General features: G+C 44.2%; 1 protein-coding gene across 1 annotated transcript in view; it reads left to right on the top strand.

Annotated features, from left to right (window-relative positions):
* The first annotated feature begins 1,646 nt into the window (after positions 1-1,646).
* Positions 1,647-16,303, top strand: part of IHO1 (interactor of HORMAD1 1) — a 32,585-nt gene continuing 17,928 nt past the window's right edge. Inside the window, exons 1-3 of the mRNA XM_012467716.1 lie at positions 1,647-1,702; positions 10,227-10,401; positions 14,894-15,057. Coding sequence (XP_012323139.1) covers positions 1,647-1,702; positions 10,227-10,401; positions 14,894-15,057 — 395 coding nt within the window. The remainder of the gene's footprint in view (positions 1,703-10,226; positions 10,402-14,893; positions 15,058-16,303) is intronic.

The following is a 16,303-nucleotide window of genomic DNA, read 5'->3' on the forward strand; positions in this document are numbered from 1 at the left end:
TCCATCTCAAAAAAAAAAAAAGAAATGACTTTGGGTTTTGCCTGGCATTAAGATTGATGGGGGTCAGCAGCTACTTGGGAGACTGAAGCAGGAGAATCACTTGAACCTGGGAGGTAGAGGCTGCAGTGAGCTAAGATCATGCTACTGCACTCCAACCTGGGTGACAGAGCCAGACTCTGTCTCAAAAAAAAAAAAAAAGGCCGGGCACGGTGGCTCACTTTTGTAATCCTAGCACCTCGGGAGGCTGAGGTGGGCGGATCACCTGAGGTTAGGAATTTGAGACCAGCCTGGCCATGGCAAAACCCCGCCTCTACTAAAAATACAAAAATTAGCCAGACGTGGTAGCAGGTGCCTGTAATCTCAGCTACTCATGAGGGAAGCTGAGAGAGGAGAATCTTTGAACCCAGGAGGTGAACAGTGAACTGAGATAGCACCACTGTACTGCAGTCTGGGCAACAGAGTGAGACTCTGTCTCAAAAAAAAAAAAAAGAAAAGAAGCGATGAGGGTCAGGCATGGTGGCTCATGCCCGGAATCCTAGGACTTTGGGAGGCCAAGGCAGGAGGATCACTTGCACCAGCAGTTAGGGACCAGCCTGAGCAATATAGTGAGACCACATCTCTATAAAAAAATCACAAAATTAGGCCAGGCGCAGTGGCTCATGCCTGTAATCCCAGCACTTTGGGAGGCTGAGACAGGTGGATCACCTGAGGTCAAGAGTTTGAGAACAGCCTGGCCAATACGGTGAATCCTTGTCTCTACTAAAAATACAAAAATGAAATTAGTGGCTGGGCACGGTGGCGGTGGCTCATGCCTGTAATCCCAGCACTTTGGGAGGCTCAGGCGGGAGGATTGTCTGAGCTCAGAGTTCGAGACCAGCCTGGACAACACAGTGAAACCCCTTCTCTACTAAAATACAAAAAATTAGCTGGTCGTGGCGGTATGCACCTGTAGTCCCAGCTACTCGGGAGGTTGAGGAGGAGAATTGCTTGAATCCTGGAGGCAGAGGTTGTAGTGAGCCAAGATCACACCACTGTACTCCAGCCTGGCCACAGAGTGAGACTCCATCTCAAAAAAAAAAAAAAATTAGCTGGGCATGGTGGCGTGCACATGTAGTCCAGCTACTCGGAGAGGCTGAGGCAGGAGAATCAATTGAAACCAAGGGGAGGTTTGCAGTCAGCTAAGATCACACCACTACACTCCAGCCTGGGGGACAGCAGGAGACTCCAAATAAAAAACACATTAGCCAGGTGTAGTGGCATAGGCCTGTAGTCACAGCTATTTCAGAGGTGAGGTGGGAGGATTGCTTGAGGCCAGAAGTTCAAGGCTTTAGTAGGCCATGATTGCACCACTGCATTCCAACCTGGGAGACAGAGCGAGACCCTGTCTCTTAAAAAAAAAAAAATTTTTTTTGATGGGAATTTGTATGCAATTGAACAGCAGAAGGGAATTTGCATGCAATTTAGCAACAGACATACCTGTTTCTGGCACATAGGTAACAGAAATTTTCACTAATTGGATGGGAATAAAGCTGCTGGAATGTCCTCATGTACATACAATAGTCACTATCACTATTTATCTTTGGAAAAATTATACTGTTAACTTTCTTAATATTCATCTGTTCTTTCTAATAGGTATAATATAAGAAATGAATTTTAATGTCTGGAATATCAAAGAGATGCTCAGTATTCCGTCAGGCTCTGGGTAAGTTTTCTGGTTATATTCTCTGCTCCTTAAGAGGATTTTCTGGTTTCATTGATTCATAGAAAGAGGGTTCCTGGCTGGGCGCAGTGGCTCATGCCTGTAATCCCAACACTTTGGGAGGCCAAGGCAGGTGGATCACCTGAAGTCAGGAGTTCCAGACCAGCCTGGTCAACATGGTGAAACCCCAACTCTACTAAAAAAATACAAAAATTAGCTGGATGCAGTGGCGCACACCTGTAATCCCAGCTACTCAGGAAGCTGAGGCAGGAGAATCGCTTGAACCTGGGAAGCGGAGTTTGTGGTAAGCGGAGATCGCACCACAGCACTCCAGCCTGGGTGACAGAGCGAGACTCCATCTCAAAAAAAAAAAAGAGGGTTCCCTTCCCATTAAGGGTTCCCTTTTCCATATAATAATGGAGGTACCCTCATATAGCCTCTTCTCTTCTCCTCTGTCTCTGCTACATCTTCTTGTGCTTTTTTTTCTTCTGTCCATTACAAAAGTAGTACCAACCCAGCTCTGTGTGTTAACTGAGTAATGACTTCATATCCAGCTCTGGGCCTGTGAGTGTCAGGGTAGTTCCAACATCTGGACACTCAGCCCAGTTGGGGTGACTACTATTGAAGTAACAAGGAGCAAAATCGTGACAATGTTCAAATATATGTTCAGTTGTACAGTGCAATTTATAGGTACTGTGGAGATTAAGAGCCACTCTAGCTATTGACAAGGCTTGTTGAGATTTTGTCCTCTCAACTACTCCACTAAGGTATTTACATTGGTGTCTACTGTTCTACAATAAGCCTGCCACTGCTAACTTGGTGAGTATTCCCAAGAAGTAGTGCATTTTTAAGGGATTTGTAATTAGTTATGCTATGCTGTTATCACTGGATAGTTTCTTTCCTCTTTAACACCTTCCTAAAGAGTTATCAATTGTTCAGAAACCTAGAGCACTGTTTTTAATTTCTCAAAAAGGAAAAAAAATGCTTACAGTTGATAGGGAGTGGTGAAAAACTGTCTTTACTTTCAGATTATAGTTTTTTGTTTTGTTTTGTTTTGTTTTTAATTTGAAATGGAGTTTCGCTCATTGCCCAGGCTGGACTGTAATGGCACCATCTTGGCTCACTGCAACCTCTGCCTCCTGGGTTCAAGTTACTATCTTACCTCAGCCTCCCAAGTAGCTAGGATTACGGGCGCCCACCACCACCTCCAGCTAATTTTTGTATTTTTAGTAGAAATGGGGTTTCACCATGTTGCCCAGTCTAGTCTCAAATGCCTGATCTCAGATGATCTGCCCACCTCAAAGTGCTGGGATTATAGGCGTGAGCCACCACTCCTGGCAACATACCAATGAAGTCCAATTGGTATGTTGGACTTTTTTGTTTTTGTTATGCGTTGTTCCTTTGGTATCATATCCAAGATTACCAAATCCAATGTCACGAAGCTTCTTCCTTCTGTTTCTTTCTTTCTTTTTTTTTTTTTTTGAGATGGAGTCTCACTCTGTACCCAGGCTGGAGTGCAATGGCATCATCTTGGCTCACTACAACCTCCGGCTCCCAGGTTCAAGTAATCCTCCCGCCTAAGCCCCGCTAGTAGCTAGGATTACAGCATGTGCCACCATGCCTGACTAATTTTTGTATTTTTAGTAGAGACGGGGTTTTGCCATGTTTGCCAGGCTGGTCTCAAAACTCCTGACCTCAGGTGATCCACCCAAATCAGCCTCCCAAAGTGCTGGGATTACAAGCGTGAGCCACCACAGCTGGCCTTCATAGTTTTTTTTTTTTTTTTTTTTTGAGACGCAGTCTTGTTCTGTCCACCCAGGCTGGAGTGTAATGGCATGATCTTGGCTCACCGCAACCTCCACCTCCCAGGTTCAAGCGATTCTCCTGCCTCAGCCTCCTGAGTAGCTGGGACTACAGGAGCATGCCACCACTCCCAGTTAATTTTTTGTATTTTTAGTAGAGACAGGGTTTTACCGTGTTAGCCAGGATGGTCTCTATCAGCTGACCTCGTGATCTGCCCGCCTTGGCCACCCAAAATGCTGGGATTACAGGCGTGAGCCACCGCACCCAGCCCCATAGTTTTAAGAAATAAATCCTACATAATTTTAGCAGGCTCACAAAACTGTCCCCCCCACCGCCCCCACCACCAAGCCTAGCTAATTATTCTATTTGGCTCAAGAGGAAAGTAACAGATAACTTTTTTTTTTTTTTTGAGACGGAATTTTGCTCTTGTTACCCAGGCTGGAGTGCAATAGCGAGATCTCAGCTCACCGCAACCTCCGCCTCCTGGGTTCAAGCAATTCTCCTGCCTCAGCCTCCCAAGTAGCTGGGACTACAGGCGCGCATCACCATGCCCAGCTACTTTTTGTATTTTTAGTAGAGACGGGGTTTCACCTTGTTGACCAGGATGGTCTTGATCTCTTGACCTCATGATCCACCCGCCTCGGCCTCCCAAAGTGCTAGGATTATAGGCGTGAGCTACTGCACCCGGCCAGAGAACTATTTTTGAGCAATGATTATGTTACTCATATTACAATATATGTGTGTAACCCATTACCTAACTTATCTCAGGAGATGTTTCTGTTACCAAAACACCAGGAGTTCAGTCTAGGTCCTGCTGCTTGCCACACAGAAAGCCAGTCACTGAGATGACAAGTATTGTCAAGGAAGAAGGCTTTAATTTAAGGGTGCTACAGCTGAGGAAATGGGAGCTTAGCCTCAAACCCATCTCCCTGACTGAAACTAAAGGTTTATATAGCAGGGAGGAAATGTAAAAATTTGTAAGAAGACAAGAACTAGGGAGGCATCTGGTGCAGTGATCTGGTTAGTTTCAGTTATTTGATACTTCTTTTTTTTTTTTTTTTTTTGAGACGGAGTTTCGCTCTTGTTACCCAGGCTGGAGTGCAATGTCGCAATCTCAGCTCATGGCAACCTCCGCCTCCTGGGTTCAAGCAATTCTCCTACCTCAGCCTCCCGAGTAGCTGGGACTACAGGCGTGCACCACCATGCCCAGCTAATTTTTGTATTTTTAGTAGAGACTGGGTTTCACCATGTTGACCAGGATGGTCTCGATCTCTTGACCTTGTGATCCACCCGCCTCGGCCTCCCAAAGTGCTGGGATTATAGGTGTCAGCCACCGCGCCTGGCCTGATACTTTTTAAAAAAATTTTATTTCCTCCACTCCTCTTCCTCTTCCTTCTCCTCCTCTTCCTCCTCCCTATTTAATACTTTTTTGAAAGGCCTGAAGGTCCTTTCCTGAGGAAGAAACTCAGATAAAACAAATACAAATTTCAAGTTTTAACAGGAGAAAGGTCAATTTCTATGTTTATCCAAAAACAACTGTCTATGGGACTAGGACTGATTTCATTGCTGAGTAACAATAATCACCCTTCTCTATCCTGAGCTATTTAGTTTCTTTTTGTTTTAATAATAATATGTTTATATCAAAATAGAAACAAATAGTTTGTATTGATATAAAGATTTCTTTGGTTCAGAATATGTACTTATATATTATGTAATTACTTTAAATTTAACCTTTGATAAAGGACTGATTTGGGTGTGTGTTTTAATGCAGCAGTCCCTAACCTTTGGTAACAGGGAACAGTTTGATGGAAGACATAGATCAGGATATGGAGAAATGGTTTCAGGATGATTCAAGTGCATTATATTTATCATGCACTTTATTTCTATTATTATAACATTGTAATATATAATGAAATAATGGTTGGGCACAGTGGCTTACACCTGTAATCCCAGCACTTTGGGAGGCTGAGGCAGGTGGATTGCTTTAGGGTCAGGAGTTTGAGACCAGCCTGGCCAACATGGTGAAACTCTGTCTCTACTACAAAATATAAAAATTAGCCGGGTGTGGTGGTGGGCCCCTGTAATCCCAGCTACCCAGGAAGCTGAGGCATGAGAATTGCTTAAACCCAGGAGGCAGAGGTTGCAGTGAGTCAAGAACACACCACTGCACTCTGGCCTGGGTGACAGAGTGAGACTCCATCTCAAAAAAAAGAAAGAAAGAAAGAAAGAAAAATAAATAATTATACAGTTCACCATGATGTAGAATCAGTGGGATCCCTGAGCTTGTTTTCCTGCAACTAGACAGTCCCATTTAGGGGTGATGGGAGACAGTGACAGATCATCAGGCATTAGATTATCATAAGGAGCCCGCAACCTAGATCTCTTGCATGTGCAGTTCACAATAGAGTTTGCACTCCTATGAGAATTTAATGCTGCCACTGATCTGACAGAAGGCAGAGCACAGATGTTAATAGAGATCAGCCTGGGCAACACGACTGTCAGTTTCCTGGGGTTTGGGTTCAGTCCCTGCTGAAGTCCAAGGGGAGTGGGTGGATGAGCAGAAAGAACATTCAGGGGTCCGTAGGCAGATGAATATGGTTTCATTCAGCAGCTTTCTCATTAGCAGCTTACTTTCACACTGCCTTTCTTATTAGCAGCTTACTCACACTGTCCGCCCTGTCTTGGCTGCTTGAGCCAGCTGCCCACATGCACAGCTGTGCAGCTGGCGCTCCCTTGCCTTCAGGGTCAACAGCTTAACTCTTTCTCTCTCTGGGCACTAGCAAGCTGAAGTGTATCCTGGCTCCTTCCTGTCCGTCTGCAAAGACGGACAGTTCTGCCTCTCTCTCTCTCTCTCTTTCTTTGGGCGCCAGCATGCTTGCCATGTCAAGCCATGTTGAGCTGAGCCAAGCTAAGCCCCCAAAAGACCCCTCTACAGCGTCAGCAGGAGAGTTATACCTTTTATAGACAATAGTGGCATAGAGCCAAGTATGAACCTACACAAACAGGTTATATAACAAGTGGAGGTGTGCGCTTGCATGCCAAACTCGCTGAGTCATGCAGGCTTGGATATCCACCTCGGTCTATTCCTTGACCAAAGCACATCCATGTACCTTACAATGACAAAACCCTGTCTCTACAAAAAAATACAAAAATTAGCTGGGTGTGGTGGTGCATGCCTACTACTAGGGAGGCTGAGGTGGGAGAATCACCTGAGCAGAGGTTGCAGTGAGATGGGATCATGCCACAGCATTCCAGCCTGGGCAGCAGAGTGCGACCCTGTCTCAAAAAAAAAAGAAAAGAAGCCAGACGTAGTGGCTCATGCCTGTAATCCCAGCACTTTGGGAGGCCAAGGTGGGCAGATGACTTGAGGCCAGGAGTTTGAGACCAGCCTGGCCAACATGGTGAAATCCCATCTCTACTAAAAATACAAAAATTAGCCAGGCGTGGTGGCGCAGGCCTATAATCCCAGCTATTGGGAGGCTGAGTTAAGAGAATTGCTTGAACCCAGGAAACAGAGGTTCAAGAGATCAGTGAGATTGCACCATTGCACTCCAGCCTGGGCAACAAGAGCAAAATTCTGTCTCAGAAAAAAAAAAAGTAACCAGGCGTGGTAGCTCATGCTTGTAATCCCAGCACTTTGGGAGGCTGAGGTAGGTGACATCAGGGGTTGGAGACCAACCTGGCCAACATGGTGAAACCCCATCTCTACTAAAAATACAAAAAAAAAAAAAAAAAAATTAGCTGGGGATGGTGGTGGGTGCCCAGCTACTTGGGAGGCTGAGGCAAGAGAATCGTGTGAACCTGGGAGGCAGAGGTTTCAGTGAGCTGAGGTCACACCATTGCTCTCCAGCCTGGTCAACAAGAGCGAGACTCCATAAAAAAAAAAAAAAAGAAGAAGAAGAAAGAAAAGGAAAGCATGTTTTTTTGTTTTTTTTTTGAGATGGGGTTTTTTGTTTTTTTTTCACACCATCGCCTAGTGGCTCGATCTTGGTTCACTGCAATTCCTGCCTCCTGGGTTCAAGCAATTCTCCTGCCTCAGCCTCCTGAGTAGCTGGGACTACAGGCATGCACCAATACGCCCCACTAATTTTTTTTTGTATTTTTATTTTTGTATTTTTTTTTTTAGTAGAGACTGGGTTTCACTATGTTGACCAGGATGGTCTTGAACTCCTGACCTCATAATCCATTGCCTCAGCCTCCCAAAGTGCTGGGATTACGGGCATGAGCCACCATGCCCAGCCTTTTTTTTTTTTTTTTTTTTTTTTTTTTTTTGAGACAGAGTCTCGCTGTGTCGCAGTTTGGATTGCAATGGCGCAATCTCAGTTTAATATAGCACCTGGCCCTCAAAAACATTTTAAAATGGATCCTCCTAGCCAGGTGCTCAATAAATGTTGCTGTTAAATTAATGAACAGGCTGGGCGCAATGACTCAAGCCTGTAATCCCAGCACTTGGGAGGTTCAGTCAGGCATATCATGAGATCAGGAGATAGAGACCATACTGGCCAACCTGGTGAAACCCCATCTCTACTAAAATACAAAAAATTAGCTGGGTGTTGTGGTACGCACCTGTAGTCCCAGCTACTCAGGAGGCTGAGGCAGGGAACTCGGTTGAACCTGGGAGGTAGAAGTTGCAGTGAGCTGAGATAATGCCACTGCACTCCAGCCTGGCAACAAAGCAAGACTCTGTCTCAAAGAATAAAAAAGATCTTCCTATGCCCAGATCTAAGTTGATCATATTCATTAGAATGGATGAGGCCTATATTAGTCTGCCTAAATTGCTATAACAAAGTACCAGAGACTGGGTGGAGGCTGGAAGTCACGGATCAGTGTGCTAACATAATTGGTTTCTGGTGAAGTATTTTCCTGGCTTGCAGACAGCCCTTTTCTTCCTGTGTCTTCACATGAGGGTGGGTGGATGGCTGAGGAGCAGCATGAAAAAGCTACCTCTCTGGGGTCCTCCTTTTTATTTTTTGGAGATGGAGTCTCACTGTGTCACCCAGGCTGGAGTGCAGTGGTGCGATCTCAGCTCACTGCAACCTCCGCCTCCTGGGTTCAAGAAGTTCTCCCGCCTCAGCTTCCCAAGTAGCTGGGACTACAGGCACACGCTGCCATGCCTGACTAAGTGTGTGTGTGTGTGTGAGTGTGTTTTAGTAGAGACAGGATTTCACTGTGTTACCCAGGCTGGTCTTGAGCTCCTGAGCTCAGGCAATCTGCCCGCCTTGGCCTCCCAAAGTGCTAAGATTACAGGTGTGAGCCACTGAGCCCGGCTTCTGGTGTTCCTTTTTATAGGAACACCAATCCTATCATAAGAGCCCTACCTTCATGACTTCATCTAACCCTGATTACCTCCTAAAGGGCCCATCTCCAAATACCATCATATCAACGTATTAATTTTCGAGAGACACAAACATTCAGTCCAAAACAAAGCCAATCTGTGATTGTTTTGTTATGGCTCTTTCTCTGCCTTCAGTCCTGCTCTGTTCCTTCCCTGTAGGCACACACTCTAGAATTAATATGTACCCTCCAATTACCTTCTATACACTCAGTTACATAATTGTTTGATGTATATAATTTGGGTTTAAAAATTTACATAAATGATCTGTAATAGAGTTCATTCAATGTTTACCTTTTATTTTACTCAAAACTATGTTTCTGAGAAGTTTCAAAATCTCACGTGATTATATTTAAATCTAACTTAATGCTTCTGGCTGCTGAATCAGTTAATGCATGTACCTTATTTTATTTATCTATTTTAATGATGAACAGATTGATGTTTTAAAAAGATGACATTCTTGGCCGGGTGCGACGGCTTATGACTGTAATCCCAGCACTTTGGGAGGCCGAGGTGGGCAGATCACCTGAGGTCAGGAGTTTGAGACCAGCCTGGCCCACATGGTGAAACCCCGTCTCTACTAAAGATACACAACTTAGCCAGGTATGGTAGCATATACCTTTAGTCCCAGCTACTTGGGAGGCTGAGGCAGGAGAACTGATTGAACCCGGGAGGCGGAGGTTGCACCACTGCACACCAGCCTGGGCAACAGAGCAAGACTCTGTCTCAAAAAAAATAAATAAATAGATAACATTTTTGGCCCAGTGCAGGTGGCTCACGCCTGTAATCCTAGCACTTTGGGAGGCAGAGGTGGGCAGATCACCTGAGGTCAGGAGTTCAAGACCAGCCTGGCCAACATGGTAAAACCCCATCTCTACTAAAAATACAAAAATTAGCCAGTGAGGTAGCATGTACCTTTAGTCCCAGCAACTCAGGAGGCTGAGGCAGGAGAATCACTTGAACCTGGGAGGTGGAGTTTGCAGTGAACTGAGATCACGCCACTGCACTCCAGCCTGGGCAACATAGTAGGACTCTGTCTCAAAACAATAAAATAAAATTATAACATTCTCTTAATCTCTTCTCTCTATAATTTTATGAACTGTAATTTCCAAAATGATGTTATAGCTTACAATGCTGTTATATAAGGAATAATGGTGTCAGTCCTTTCTGTTTGAGTTTCCATCTGGTTGTTCTTAGATTGTAATAAAAATGTGTGGTATTCAGAATTTTCTTGTGTTTCTTTGTAGGTAGTACTAGCAATGTATAGGGGACTTGAAAGTCAGAACAAGCTAACACTCTGCCCAGAATATTCTGAAATGGACAGCCGTGAACTGTGATTTCATTTGTTCAGGATATTTATCCATTTGATATACTTTTTTTGCTTAATTTCAGGAACATGAAGCCATCCAACTGGAATAAAAATCAAGCTGATTATTCCAGTGTCAGTGATTCCCAGTTCCTCTTTGGATCTCAGTTCTGTCCAGAAAATTCTGAAACCCTTTCAGCACCCTTGGACTTTGGTGCTTACTTGAGACATTCAAAACAATCACAACAGAATTCTCTGGAGGTGAGTTTCATTTCCAGAATTGCTCTGCACACATTTCACAGTCATTATGAAGATAAACTATAAAGGATACTTATTCCGGCCGGGCATGGTGGCTCACGCCTGTAATCCTAGCACTTCGGGAGGCCACGGTGGGCAGATCACGAGGTCAGGAGATCGAGACCATCCTGGCCAACATGGTGAAATCCCATCTCTACTAAAATACAAAAAATTAGCCAGGTGTGGTGGTGCACACCTGTAATCCCAGCACTGAGGAGGCTGAGGCAGGGGAATTACTTGAACTCGGGAGGTGGAGGTTGCAGTGAGCTGAGATCACGCCACTGCATGCCAGCCTGGGGACAGAGCAAGACTCCGTCTAAAAGAAAAAAAAAAAAAAAAAGAATACTTATTCTGGTCTGGTATGGTGGCTGAGACACCTGTAATCCCAGTACTTTGGGAGGCTGATGTGGGTGAATCCCTTGAGCCCAGGAGTTTGAGACCAGCCTGGGCAACATGACAAAACCCCATCTCTACAAAAAGTACAAAAATTAACTGAGTGTGGTAGCTGAGGCAGGATTGCTTGAGCCCAGGAAGTCAAGGCTGTAGTGAGCCGTAATTCTGCCAGTTTACTCCAGTCTGGGCGACAGAGTGAGACACCATCTCAAGAAAACCAAACCAACCAAACAAACAAAAAAAAACCCAACATTTATTCTCCAGCCTTAAAAAAATTACTTATTGTGTTGGAATATATTTTAGAATTGTACATGAGTAAGGATTACTCTCCTAAAGGGATTTGTGCTTGATTAGTGACTCATTTGACTTGATAGTCTGAAATGAAAACATTTATATTTGCAGTTTCTTCTTTTTTTTTTTTTTTGAGATGGGGTTTCACCGTGTTGGCCAGGCTGGTCTCAAACTCCTGACCTCAGGTGATCTGCCCACCTTGGCCTCCCAAAGTACTAGGATTACAGGTGTGATTCCACCACACCCAGCCTGCAGTTTCTTCTATTACAAAGCAACATAAAATAGTGTCAATCATTTGACCACTCCTATGGAGAGGCAAATATATATATATATACACACATATACACACACAAACATATGTGTGTGTGTGTGTGTGTGTGTGTGTATATATACATATATATATATATATATTTCTAAGGCTAGTTATTTTTTTTTTTTTAAGAGACAGAGTCTTGCTATGTTGCCCAGGCTGGAGTGCACTGGCTAGTCACAGGTGCAATCCCACTACTGATCAGCACGGGAATTTTGACCTGCTATTTCCCACCTGGGGCGGTTCACCTCTCCTTAGGCAACCTGGTGGTCCCCTGCTCCTGGGAGGTCACCATATGGATGCCGAACTTAGTGCAGACACCTGATCGGCATAGCGCACTACAGCCCAGAACTCCTGGACTCAAGAGATCCTCCAGCCTCAGCCTCCTGAATAGCTGGGACTACAGGCACACGCCACCATGCCCGGCTAGTTTTTTAATATATATATTTTATATCTATCTATCTATATCTATCAATCTATCTATTTGCCTCTCCCTAGGGGTGGTCAAGTGATTATTTTATATATATATATATATATATATTTTTTTTTTTTGAGATGGGGTCTCACTCTGTTGCCTGGGCTGGACTACAGTGGTGCTATCACAGCTCACGGCAGCCTTGACATCTCAGCTCAGGTGATTCTCCCACCTCAAGGGAGAGGCAAATATTGTATGACATTTCCTAAGGCTAGTCATACTATTGTTTGTAAGAATTTCTTTCTTTTTTTTTTTCTGAGCTTCCAGAACAAAATTCCATAGATAGAGAATTTTATAAGTAAAAATAGTTTTCATAAAATAGAAATAAAAAAACATAAATTTTATTTTAGATGGACTTTTTTTTTTTTAGGATGGAGTCTTACTCTGTTGCCCAGGCTAGAGTGCAGTGGAGCAATCTCAGCTCACTTCAACCTCTGCCTTCTGGGTTCAAGTGATTCTCCTGCCTCAGCCTCCTGAGTAGCTGGGATTATAGGCACCCACCACTACACCTGGCTAATTTTTGTATTTTTAGTAGAGACTGGGTTTCACCATCTTGGCCAGGCTGGTCTCAAACTTCTGACCTCATGATCCACCCGCCTCAGCCTCCCAAAGTGCTAGGATTACAGGCATGAGCCACCGCCCCCAGCTGAACTTTTTTTAAATAAGAAACTTCATGTATTTTGTATACTTTAGCTAACTACACTACATTATGTCCTTGAAGAAGAAGGAGATGAGGATTCTGAGGCCTAGGTTAATGAGTAAAGGCCAAAATGAGGAACAGAGTCTCTTGAATCCTTGATTTTTTTGAGATTAACTTTTCTTTTCCTTTTTTTTCCCCCAAGATGAGGTCTTGCTCTGTCACCTGGGCTGGGGTCCAGTGGCATGATCTCGGCTCACTGCAACCTCCGCCTTTCGGGTTCAAGCAATTCTCCTGCCTCAGCCTCCCCAGTAGCTCGGATTACAGGCGTGCACCACCACACCTGGCTAATTTTTGTATTTTTAATAGAGACAGGGTTTCACCATGTTGGCCAGGCTGGTCTTGAACTCCTGACCTCAGGTCATCCACCCTCCTCAGCTGCCCAAAGTGTTGGGATTACAGGCATGAGCCACCATGCCCAGCCTGAATTTTTGAGATCAACCTGTCTTTTCGTGTCAGTCAAAAACATTTTGATTTTGGGGGCACCCATAACTAGATGCAGTTTTTTGGGTTTTTGGGTCTTTTTGAGACAGAGACAGAGTCTCACTCTGTCGCCCAGGCTGGAGTGCAGTGGTGCAATCTCAGCTCACTATAACCTCTGCCTCCTGGGTTCAAGAGATTCCTGTGCCTCAGCTTCCTGAGTAGCTAGCTAGGATTACAGGTGCCTGCCCCCATGCCCGGCTCATCTTTGTATTTTTAGTAGAGACGGGGTTTCACTGTGTTGGTCAGGCTGGTCTCTAATTCCTGACCTCAAGTGATCCATCGGCCCTGGCCTTCCAAAGTGCTGGGATTACAGGTGTGAACCATGGTGCCCGGCCACACCCAGCTAATTTTTACATTTTTTGTAGGGATGGAGTTTCGTCACGTTGCCCAGGCTGGTCTAGAACTCCTGGGCTTACATTTGTTTTTTTGGTGGGGAGTGGGGTTTGAGATGGAGTTTTGTTCTTGTTGCCCAGGCTGGAGTGCAATGGTGTAATCTCGGCTCACTGCAACATCTGCCTCCCAGGTTCAAGCAATTCTCCTGCCTCAGCCTCCTGAGTAGCTGGGATTACAGGCATGTGCTACTACACCTGGCTAATTTTTTATTTTTAATAGAGATGGGGTTTCTTCATGTTGGTCAGGCTGGTCTCGAACTCCCAACCTCAGGTGATCCGCCCGCCTCAGCCTCCCAAAATGCTGGGATTACAGGTATGAGACACTGCAACAGGCCTGGGCTCAAGTTTTATATACAGACTTACATGCATCAAATAGGGATTTAACAAATAAGATTAAGTTGGTGCTTTAAGTTAGTGAAGTATGCTCTGAGATAAGTATTTCAGTACAAAAATTGGTATCTATTGATATGAAGGAATAAATGACCTCCCTGAATGTTTTTATACCAGACAAAACCCCAGCTATTTGGAGGAGATACAAAAGATGGAGGTTGGCCGGGCGCGGTGGCTCAAGCCTGTAATCCCAGCACTTTGGGAGGCCGAGGCGGGTGGATCACGAGGTCAAGAGATCGAGACCATCCTGGTCAACATGGTGAAACCCCGTCTCTACTAATACAAAAAATTAGCTGGGCACAGTGGCGCGTGCCTGTAATCCCAGCTACTCAGGAGGCTGAGGCAGGAGAATTGCCTGAACCCAGGAAGCGGAGATTGCGGTGAGCCGAGATCGCGCCATTGCGCTCCAGCCTGGGTATCAAGAGCGAAACTCCGTCTCAAAAAAAAAAAAAAAAAAAAAAAAAAAAAAAAAAAAAAAAAGATGGAGGTTTATTTCCTCCTCCTTTGTCAGTTGGAAAATTAAAAGGCCTCTTGGAACAGTTTGAGGAGAAAAAGAAAAGGGCAAAAGCCTAAGAATGCAGAAAGTGGCTCACCATGTGTCAGCCTGCCCACTTTCCAGTCCACGTCAAAATTATCAATATGAGTTTAGTTCACTAGCAGCTGAGCAATAGCAGTTTGAGTTAAACTTATCATTATGAAAACTTTTAACACATCGTCTCAGAGATAGCATAAATGGTTCTCTGTTCTTGCCTTTAAATTTATGCAATTGATTCTAAGCTATTTTAGCTGACATTTAAAATCTCTCTGGGCTGGTAAGGCAGAAACTATATTAATAAAAACAGTTGCTTTATTTTAAATATAATTTTCTGGTATATACAAAAATAAAATGGAAATACTACTTGCTATGTTACGTTACAGCAATATGGTTTGCACTTAAATGTGATTCTGCATTGCACAGAAAATAGTGAATACTATAAATATTTTTATGTGTGAAATGCTATATATTTTTTTCATTTATTTAACAGGGTGAACCTAGCATTTTTGCAAAGTACCAGACAAAACCCCAGCTATTTGAAGGAGATACAAAAGATGGAGGTTTATTTCCTCCTCCTTTGTCAGTTGGAAAATCAAAAAGCCTCTTGGAACAGTTTGAGGAGAAAAAGAAAAGGGCAAAAGACAAATGTGACAGGTATGTAAACCTTTCAAGTGGATGAGACAACTCATTTTTTTCTGAGCAAAATAGGACATAGAGTGTCAGTAATCTAATTCAATTTTAGCATAATAGCATGTATTAGAGTTCTCCAGAGAAACCAAACTCTAGGACTTACACACACACACACACACACACACACACACACACACACACACACAGAGAGAGAGAGAGAGAGATCAAGAGATTTATAGACTGATTTTTTTTTTTTTTTTTTAGATGGAGTCTTGCTGTGTCACCAGGCTGGAGTGCAGTGGCACAATCTCAGCTCACTGCAACCTCCACCTCCCAGGTTCAAGCGATTCTCCTGCCTCAGCTTTCCAAGTAGCTGGGACTACAGGTGCACGCCACCATGCCCAGCTAATTTTTATATTTTTAGTAGAGATGATGTTTCACCCTGTTGGCCAGGATGGTCTCGGTCTCTTGACCTCGTGATCTACCCGCCTCTGCCTCCCAGAGTGCTGGGATTACAGGCGTGAGCCACCATACCCAGACTATAGATTGATTTATTTTAAGAATTGTTCATGAGATCATGGAGGCTAAGAAGTTCCAAAGTCTGCCATCTGTAAGCTAGAGAACCAGGAAAGAGAGTGGTGCAATTCAGTCTGACTCCAAAGGCCTGAGAACCAGGAGCTCTGATGTCCAAGAACAGGAGAAGTTGGATGTCCCAGATGAAGAAGAGTGAATTTGCACTGCCTTTGCCTTTTTGTTCTATTTGGACCTTCAAAAGAGTGGATGATGCCCACCCACACAGGTGAGGCAATCATCTACTCAGTCTACCAATTAAAATGCTAATCTCCATTTTTTATTTTTTGGGACAGAGTCTCATTCTATCACCCAGCCTGGAGTGCTGTGGCTCTATCATGCACTCTGCATGGCTCACTGCAGCTTCAACCTCTTGAGCTCAAGTGATCCTCCCGACTCAGCCTTTCTAGTATATGGGACCATAGGCATGTGCCACCATGCCTGGCTAATTTTTTACTTTTTGTAGAGACAGGGTCTCACTATGTTATCCAGGCTGCTCTTGAACTTCTGACCTCAAGTGATCCTCCAATGTCAGCCTTCCAATAGGTTGAGCCACTGTGCCCAGCCTAAATGCTAATCTCTTATGCAAACACTCTCACAAACATACCGACTATCTGGGCATTGCTTAGATGAGTCAAATTGACACATAAATTAACCATTTCATAGCACTCTTGCCTTTAAAGTTCATCTAATACTACTG

Source organism: Aotus nancymaae, unplaced genomic scaffold (genome assembly GCF_030222135.1).
Source record: "Aotus nancymaae isolate 86718 unplaced genomic scaffold, 86718_ANA_hifiasm-v0.15.2.pri h1tg000067l, whole genome shotgun sequence".
NCBI classification, from domain to species: Eukaryota; Metazoa; Chordata; class Mammalia; order Primates; family Aotidae; genus Aotus; species Aotus nancymaae.